We start from the raw sequence: 10397 nt of genomic DNA, 5'->3' as shown, positions 1-10397 counted from the left end.
AGAAGAATCTACTTGACGGACATGTGCACTTAATTAAATAGGTCACACTATTGTGATATCGGATAACACAAGAGAACGTCCGAATGTAGTACTTCCTGTTGCGCATGTGGAAAAACATTTCCTCTGGGACTGGTATAGCTACAGACACGCTGGCTAGACTGACACTTTACGGCAGCTCATTAGCAATTATGAAAGTCAAATAGAAATGAAGTAGACACTTAACGACTGAAGCTATCTTTACTGAACTCACATATGATTTCATCGAATCTCCGTCGATCAACCAATCTTTCCAAACAACAAACACAACGTAACCCAATTGTTACAAAAGCAGTAGATCTGTGTCGAGTACCCGGGTACGGGTCGGGTACTAAAATTCAGGAAGCCAGGGACAAAATTTAGTACCCGTGACAGTCCTAGTTTTTGATGAATGTTTCACTTTATTTATTTACAAATTACACTCTTTATTGTACTTTCATGATTGGTCCCCCAAACATGACTTATATTTCCATAAATTCCTTTTTATATTTTACTCGGCAAAAATCGCGATATCATCGCGACGATATCGTCAATATCGCGATGCACATTTTTCTCTACGATAACAGCTCTATTTGCAAGAGTTACAGGACCTTAAAAATAGTCGAAACATGGCTTCCGCTGTGAAAACTTTATTATTTATTGTCTGATTTCAACCAAATTTGGTATATTGCTTTATATCAATGAGATCTTCGATGGTTTTGATACTTTTCAAAATCCATCAATATTTGCAAGAGTTATGGAACTTGATTACTTCACCTAAATTATTAACAATATTTTTCAACTGTAAATAACTATTTTTTGTGATGCTGTGCAGGCGACACATCCACTTCCATGGAATTCTTGTATAGTTATTATAGACACTCAAACATGAAAATTCATTTATTAACCTGCTACAAATGATCAGAATTACCTTGGAAAAATTTGTTTTGAATTCAATATTTTCAGTATTAAGACCTATATTTTTTCAACTTTCACTTTTGAAAAAAAGTAGTCTAGAATTAGACACTATTTATTTGTCAGTCAATGATCGTGATATTGATGTCTAGATAGGTCATCGATGCCTGGATAGCAAATGTCATGAAATTGTCTTCCTTCATCACTTATGTTTCTGAGATATTATCTTATTACTAAATACAATGCATCACACACACTACAGTATGTGTTGTTGGTACAACGGTTTAGATTTGAATTTTCTGTAAAAATTGTACTTGAATAGTTGATGTTCAGTCCAATAAGTAATACTTGAACCCTTACAGTAGCGACAAGCAATCAAGGTCAATCTTTAGATGAGTTTTACTTTATTTAATGTGTTTTTATACAGTGGAATCCTTCAAACTCCATGACAGAGCCACTCATGTGTTCAGTGAAGCCAACCGTGTCCTTGAATTCAAGCGTATATGTGATGAAAATCCTGAGGATGCTCTTCAGCGTCTGGGAACTCTGATGACCGAAAGTCACGTGAGCTGTCGAGACATGTACGAGTGTAGCTGCACCGACCTAGACAAACTGGTGGACATCTGCCTGTAAGTGTTGTAACCTTCTCGTAAAAGAAATGGAACCACTAATGAGTGGAATATGATTCTTCATATAATAAAATACCAGAGGTTTTCTGTTATTCTAAAAATAAATTTAAAAAAAATCATCAGATTAATTTTGTCATATTTGAAGGCAAAATGACAAGAAATCTATGGAAAGCAATTGCAAGTGTTTGTAATGAAAACGGAAACAATTAAATGAAATATATCATAGTTTTATGATTCACTTCACTACCTCTTTTTCAGGGAGTCTGGTGCTCTTGGGTCCCGCCTGACTGGTGCTGGTTGGGGTGGATGTGCCGTTTCCATGGTACCTATGGATCAGGTGGAACAATTCATGTCAAAGGTCAAGGACAAGTACTATGCTGTTGAGCCATCTAGGGCTGCCAAAGTGTCATCTGCTGTGTTTGCCACACAGCCTGGTGGAGGGGCAGCCATTTATAAGGTTTAAAATCAAAGTATTAATACAAAGATGATGAAATGTCTTAAACCTTTTACCAGGATTTTACCAGGATTGACAGTCATGTTACACATTAACATCTCTTGTGAGACACAGATATCAATGCTATTTAATAATTCAAAAAGCTCAATACATGCATTCTCTAATCAGTGTGTCTTTGGACTATATCTTTCAAGGCATGCACAATGTTTTAATGCTTTCTTACTTCAGGCACGATTTATACCTATTATTACAGTATCAACTTCTACTTAAATGTGCAATTAAAGAAAAGTTTAAATATTTTTCTGATATACTTTTACACTTGATGCTGTCGATAGACACCAAAACAATGTTTGTATACCGGTTTATTGGTCACATTATGAGAAACACTTCTGTCTGCTGAGTAGACGAGTTCTGGCCTGATTATATGTCTTCTCCTCTCTTGTTTGTAACCTGTATAATGTAAATATACTTACATGTAAATATTACTATTTAAATACTCTAAAATAGTTGGTAATGGAAGAGAAGGGATAGAAAAGATTGATATTAGAACTGTAGAATATTGTTGTGAGCAATGTCACTGATATATTCTAACATGAGAACAACTTACTTTTCTCCTCTATTCTATGCAATAGTACCTTTTTAGTAGTCAAATCTCAAAGTTTCTTTGGAAAGTTTTAGCATCTCAAAGTTTCTTTGGAAAGTTTTTAGCATGTTCAAGTTCTTGGTAAAAAAATGCAGAAAACTTTGCATTTTTTGTTCACTTTGATATGACAGTGTACAGACAATGCTTACAGTATTGGTTCAGTTTGTTAGATTCCTGTGTCCATGAATAGTGAGAATCAGTTTAAGTTGGTTGTAGTTGGTAGCTACCTCATTGATCAGTAGTGTGGCATATCCATTGCACCCTAAACGCATTAAGTTTAGTTTACACAACATTAGTCCAGATACATACAAATTCACCAATTATAGTCTTGTAGTGTGCCATGTCGCTAGAATACAAATGTAATAAGTGAATTCCAATGTACACTTTTGTTAGTTTTGATAAAGATGTTACTGATCTGGATATGAATGTTTTTAATTTTAGATTACATACAAAATAATATTGTCTTTGTTTATTTTTACCTCAAAATTCTTTTTGGACCACCACTATATACATTATGTATGTACCATTGCATTATACAAAATAAGACGCAAATATATATTGTTTATCATGTCACAGGCATTTGGGATATTCTTATATCAATTTGTTGGATTTTATAATTAGTTTATGGCTAAGGTGTACTCCATTTGTTATATACGGCAATTGTTGGGACCACGTTTTGTGAATGTACAAACTAAAAATACAAATTAAACAAAAGTGATTGAACTTTTTCTGTGTTGTTATGTTCTTTTAATCATAAGAATCAGGCGTAAGAATTGTACCTGCTGCCCCTATTGCATGATCGTAAAAGGCGACTAAATTTAGGATCTTATCTTTTCTATTCTTCCTAACTGACTTTATCCTTCCTAATGCGCCTCCCTTGGCACCGCCTCATTTTTGGCCTTGAGTTGAGCGTTCGCCCCCCTGTGAGGAAGGCTCTGGGTTCTGTCCCCTGGCCGAGACACACCAAAGTCTATAAAAGTGGTAGTTTCTGCTCCTGCTTAGCGCTCAGCAAAAAGGGAGTGGGACGACTGGGTCGCCCGTTGTCAGTATAATGTGACCGGGTGGGGTGTGTTGCTTGGTGTCTTCGGCGGCATGCTCCAGTGATATAGCACTATAAAAAGGGCAAAAGTTCCACTATACAAGAAGACACTACATGAATATACTGCAGTCTCCCGAAACACGCACCTCGCACAATATACACACAACACACCGCATACATGGGAGGCCGTCCTTACATGACCATAGCTGTTAATAGGACGTTAATTAATCAAACAAACAAACAAACAAAAATCAGGCAGATTATTTGTTCAAATACATAAAATAAATTTCAAAACAGTTTTTTATAGACTTTATAGTAATAATAATAGTATGTATAAATGTGTATAGTAATAATAATAGTATGTATAAATGTAGTAATATGTATTAACAGTGATGAGCATAGTCGATCTCCTTGCATAGTACCAGGTTTGTAATTACATATTTGTACAGTCTGTATTATTGCGAATGTTTTTTTTATATAAATTAAAAATTATTCTTTTTACATTTTGCATGTACCATAATTTACTAAATGAGGATGTTTATATAGTGTAAAAGCCCTAACATTTATTCACAGAGGAGAAATGAAAGTAACAATCATATTTACTAAATTACCACGTAAAATTGTCTTGTTTATAAAGAGGTATGAAAAAATAATTTCAAAATAAGATTTCGTTTTAATACATATGCTTAACATCAAACATCAATGTATAAATTATCTTAAACGTGAAAAAGTAGTTTGTTTATCGCAGTTGCATCATCGTGCGATTTGCGACTTTTGATAAACGTTTTCCTAAATTGAAATATTTTTGTTCCATAATGCACATCAGAAGACCAACTTCATAAAAAAAAAAACCAAGATAACAAAAATCAAGGGGAAAGCAACTTACCCAGTCATACACAAGTCAGATCCAGGCTTGGTCGTTATTATCCCCTTTTGGAATTCCTCCTCCAGATCCTTCCTTTATTTGGAGGACGTTTGATAGATTGTCTGTCGTCAGAATCCCACTCAACCCCTCTAAACTCAAGTCATGTTGACCAAGGACCTACCTATCGTGATAATTAAGTCATCATAAAGAATCATCATAAAATTCAGAACCTCGAACATGCACTTACCTATAGAAACTGGAAGATGGACTGGGACCCTGAAGTAACTAGAACTTGTAATCTATATTTTGCTGATACTGGAAACGAATATCATTATTTGTTTCAATGCAGTAATGAAATGGTGAAACGTTTACGAGAAATGTATATACCAAGTTACTATTATAAAAATCATAGTGTTATCAAAATGAAAGGCTATTTACTATATGTAACATTACTGTTCTGACAAATATATGTAAGTTTTTTTAAAACAAAACAAAACTATTGATTGAGCATGTACATCGCTTATACATATTGTAATGCACTATATTATGTATAGTGACCTCCTGCTACATACTTGTATGTCTGAGAGTGGAATAAAAATCTTAAATCTGTAAGTCAACATATTATGTATAGTGACCTCCCGTTACATACTTGTATGTCTGAGAGTGGAATAAAATCTTACATCTGTAAGTCAACATATTATGTATAGTGACCTCCTGTTACATACTTGTATGTCTGAGAGTGGAATAAAATCATGTGAAATCTGTAAGTCAACATATTATGTATAGTGACCTCCTGTTACATACTTGTATGTCTGAGAGTGGAATAAAAATCGGAAAGCTGTAAGTCAACATATTATGTATAGTGACCTCCCGTTACATACTTGTATGTCTGAGAGTGGAATAAAATCTGAAATCTGTAAGTCAACATATTATGTATAGTGACCTCCCGTTACATACTTGTATGTCTGAGAGTGGAATAAAATCTGAAATCTGTAAGTCAACATATTATGTATAGTGACCTCCTGTTACATACTTGTATGTCTGAGAGTGGAATAAAATCGGAAATCTGTAAGTCAACATACATTGTTATGTATTATGTATAGTGACCTCCCGTTACATACTTGTATGTCTGAGAGTGGAATAAAATCGGAAATCTGTAAGTCAACATATTATGTATAGTGACCTCCCGTTACATACTTGTATGTCTGAGAGTGGAATAAAATCTTAAATCTGTAAGTCAACATATTATGTATAAGTGACCTCCCGTTACATACTTGTATGTCTGAGAGTGGAATAAAATCTGAAAATCTGTAAGTCAACATATTATGTATAGTGACCTCCCGTTACATACTTGTATGTCTGAGAGTGGAATAAAATCGGAAATCTGTAAGTCAACATATTATGTATAGTGACCTCCCCGTTACATACTTGTATGTCTGAGAGTGGAATAAAATCAGAAATCTGTAAGTCAACATATTATGTATAGTGACCTCCCGTTACATACTTGTATGTCTGAGAGTGGAATAAAATCTGAAATCTGTAAGTCAACATATTATGTATAGTGACCTCCCGTTACATACTTGTATGTCTGAGAGTGGAATAAAATCTGAAATCTGTAAGTCCAACATATTATGTATAGTGACCTCCCGTTACATACTTGTATGTCTGAGAGTGGAATAAAATCTGAATCTGTAAGTCAAACATATTATGTATAGTGACCTCCCGTTACATACTTGTATGTCTGAGAGTGGAATAAAATCTTAAATCTGTAAGTCAACATAATTATGTATAGTGACCTCCCGTTACATACTTGTATGTCTGAGAGTGGAATAAAATCTTAAATCTGTAAGTCAACATATTATGTATATGTGACCTCCCGTTACATACTTGTATGTCTGAGAGTGGAATAAAATCTGAAATCTGTAAGTCAACATATTATGTATAGTGACCTCCCGTTACATACTTGTATGTCTGAGAGTGGAATAAAAATCTTAAATCTGTAAGTCAACATATTAATGTATAGTGACCTCCCGTTACATACTTGTATGTCTGAGAGTGGAATAAAAATCGGAAATCTATAAGTCAACATATTGATTACTAAGTTGATAAGGCGACCTATATTTTGGTTACTGTTTTCAGAATTAGTTATTTATGTCGCCTTAGCAAGATAACAAACATGTCGACTTATGATAAGTTTGTCGCCTTAATTATCACGAAAGGTCGACTTTACAATCACGGCAAGTCGACTTGATTATCATAATAAGTCGACTTATCGTGATAATTTATGGCGAGATTATCATATCGACAAATATCATGAGATAGATAGGTGTGATGTACGGAAACGTATATGGACCTCTACTTGGTATGATGGACCTCTACTTGTGTAAAACACAGCTAGTAGAGGTCCATATACGTTTCCGTAGTGATGTCAAATTCATACCTACGGGTGTAATACTGGTTGGTCTAGGGCAATGCACTCATACCGCCTGAGGCTGTAATTGCATGGCTACCTATGCAAAATAAAGCCTCGTGACGCTCACGTTCGATCAACAAAATTTCTATTTCCTCGGTAAATTTTTAACATTTTTTTTTCACAAACTTGATGCTTTTACTATAAAAATGCAAACAATGGAACTTTTGTTGAAAATATCACGTAATAAAAAATTGTCTTTCAATCGTTGATTTCTTCGAAACTATTTCAAAATGGCGGGATATTATAGTTGTAAAATTGCAATAAAACGTCGAGGTATGAAAGAAAAATACTCTTTCATCAGTGGATATGAAGGATAGGTATATTCTACCCTCGGGATCACAAAATGTTGCAAACCCTCAGCAAGCCTCGGTTTTTTACGTACATTTTGTGTGACCCTCGGGTAGAATATCCCTATCCTTCATATCTACACATGAAAGAGTCTTATAGTACAATCACATGAAAGGGAAATATAACATCGTTTTCCCCCGTCGGTGAGAGGGGGGGGGGGGGGTAAAGATCGTATTTTCTTGGTAACCGCCCATCTTTCATAAGGATCATCGTCATTTTATTTCTCCCATTGAGAGATATCAGATACAAGCAAAAACAATGACAGAATTAAAAGAAGATAAGATTTACAGTATGTGCGCTAAATGAAATTAAAACTTATAAATTGTAAAAACACCGCGCGAATCAGGAATATTAACATTTTACCACTTTATTGTAGGGAGATACAAACTTTCACAAAAAAAAAAAAAAATCCATGTCAGTTAGACCCTTGATCGTGAGTTTATGTATTCGAGTATATGTTGAAAACAAAGGACTATGTTTGGTTTGGGCCCTTTTTATGCCCCAAAATCCTGAAATTTTCAAAAACTGTTATTTAGTGATTAAGGTGTTGTACTTTAGTACATATCTGACTCTACTGTGTAGTTGCCGTAGTAACCATCCAAAATATGCATAAATTATGAAAAATTAAAGAACACACTTACTACGCATTTACTGAGAATATGTTCATCTTTATGAGAAACATAAACATAAAAATGCTCTATGGCTTTTTAAAACAAAAACAATGGCCAAAAATGTCAATATTGGCGTTGGAAGTATTCAGACGTTAAATTTTGGTTTCGAAAGAGTTTTTGTTTTCAGAAATTATTATTTCTAAAGATGTTAAAGATTTTTTGAAATCGTGAACAAATATTTTCACGGTGATATAAAATATTTTATCATTTATCTGAACTAATTGAGGTCGTGTACTTCAATTTGAATATCAAATATATTATAAGCCATACATACCTTTTACAATGTGTAATATCATTTCTTTCATATCTACGGGTGTAATACTGTCTGGTCTAGGGCAATACACACATGTTGCCTGAGGCTGTATTGCATGGTTACCCATGCAATAAAGCCTCGTGAAGTCACGGCGTCAACAAAATCTCTATTTGCTCGCGTAAAGTTTTAACTTTTTTTTTCACAAAATTGACTGGTTTTACTATAAAAGATGCAAGCAACGGAACTTGTGTTGAAAATATCACGTTTATTTTGCATGTATGGAAAATTGACTTCCAGATGTGGATTTCTTCGAATTTATTTCAAAAACGTCAAGGTGTGAAAGAAAAATACTCTTTCATAAGTGGATATGAAGAATAGGGATATTCTACCCTCGGGATCACAAAATGTTGCAAAAAACCCTCGGCAAGCCTCGGGTTTACTGCTATTTTGTGACCCTCTGGTAGAATATCCCTATCCTTCATATCCACTTATGAAAGGGTCTTATATATTATCAATCCTATCATAAGGTACGTATGGATGTCAACATACATAAAGTATTGCTTAAATATACAAGAATTGGGATATTTCATAATATCTTTTCTTTAGCGTAAGATCAATTTTGTAGAAGATTGCTTTATGTAGAATGTGCTCACTATATATATACTAGTGACATACCATTTAGTCCCCCGACTGTTTTTCGTCTGTTGTACCGCTAACCGTTACTAAATCACTAGACTTAGAGTAATGCTTCAACCAACCATTAAAAATGGACCCGTGTTGTGACATTGTAATAGAAGAATGAATTCTCTTCGTTTAAAAGTTTCATGTTCAGAAGGTTCAGAAGGACAATATCCGCTTATACATCATTTAATGTTTACCAGTTCTCTTCCGTAAATCCGGTAAAACTTGATATGTTACAGCTAACAATCTAGATTTGCTTAAAGAATACTAAGTATTCACAGGGACAAACAAACTTTAGTTAAAACATGGCTGTGATGTCATCTATTGTTATAGCTTGAGGTATAGTCAAAGCAAAGTCTACTATTATCACCTACTACTGTGGAATAGTTACCTTTTCGCTGTGGAATAGTTTGTGAACTATCCCACGGGAAAAGGTTAAATATTCCACAGTTGAAGGTAAGTGTATAGACCCCTGGTGAATATAGCTTAGCATGTACTCAGAAATACATCCTCATTCTTTAAATCAAAGGTGTGGAATACAGATTAACCCAGGTACTTGTCAACGTTGAATGTATTTGTAAACTTATTTTCATGATACCTATATATACAATTTTCATCACTTCATTCCAAATAAAATCATTTTCTTTCACAGCCATTGTATCCATAATCCAGAAAAGAATTCACATTAATAAATCCAGAAGAGAGATATCAAGATTAAATCCCATGAGGCAAATGCAAAAATGTTCTGCCAAAATAAAATTACAGATGCTTCACATGATTTTTCCATATTTCGTTATCCAAATCACTTCATATTCTATAAAAATGGCATATATCAAACAAATTAACATCCCAACACGTTTCATGCAGATAATTATTCCCAAGGAATACTATTAAAACACACTCTTTTGCCACATAATTTCACTTTTTATTGTGTAATTTGTGCCGGTAGTATTATGATCCAAAATATTGGGTTAATATTTTGTTGTGTTTCCCCTCTAAAATTTGATTAACTGGTATCTTCCTCAAAGGCCTGTGCTGCTGCATTGGGAAAGACTTTTACCCAAAACACTTTCCAATTTATATCCAAAAATCATCATTACTGTATTCCAATTTGCATACAGAGCTACATATTTATGGTCCTCCATGTTGAAAAGTGAAAACTAAACTGAGTAAATGTTTCAGAAAGTTCCATATAGTACCTGTGCATGGATCTTTCAAAAATCATGCAAATCATGATTCTTGATCTCCGAATGAGGTAATGGAATGAATCATGAATAGGTCTGAAGGTTAGTAGTAAGGGAGTGTAATAGTGGAAAGTACAAGTGACATTCGGTTCCATGTTTTAAGTATGAGAATTACGGGGCCTCTAACAATTCATGCTCTTGACTATTCCACAGTTTGAAGTGTTTCT

At 34.2% G+C, this 10397-nt stretch overlaps 1 protein-coding gene across 1 annotated transcript; it reads left to right on the top strand.

Annotated features, from left to right (window-relative positions):
- The first annotated feature begins 1023 nt into the window (after window positions 1–1023).
- Window positions 1024–3106, top strand: LOC138332909 (N-acetylgalactosamine kinase-like). Its single transcript, XM_069280933.1, has 2 exons — window positions 1024–1559; window positions 1818–3106. The coding sequence occupies exons 1-2, from the start codon at window positions 1342–1344 to the stop codon at window positions 2020–2022; spliced, it is 423 nt and encodes a 140-aa protein (XP_069137034.1). The 5' UTR covers window positions 1024–1341; the 3' UTR covers window positions 2023–3106.
- Window positions 3107–10397: the final 7291 nt, after the last annotated feature.

Source organism: Argopecten irradians, chromosome 10 (assembly GCF_041381155.1).
Source record: "Argopecten irradians isolate NY chromosome 10, Ai_NY, whole genome shotgun sequence".
Taxonomy (NCBI): Eukaryota; Metazoa; Mollusca; class Bivalvia; order Pectinida; family Pectinidae; genus Argopecten; species Argopecten irradians.
This window is presented reverse-complemented; position numbering and strand designations above follow the sequence as displayed.

Bases quoted from the DNA above. Each gene is read 5' to 3' on its own strand.
- LOC138332909 (XM_069280933.1), top strand. From the start codon at position 1,342: ATGTGTTTTTATACAGTGGAATCCTTCAAACTCCATGACAGAGCCACT. The intron at 1,560-1,817 runs GTAAGTGTTGTA...CCTCTTTTTCAG, and splicing joins AAACTGGTGGACATCTGCCT to GGAGTCTGGTGCTCTTGGGT.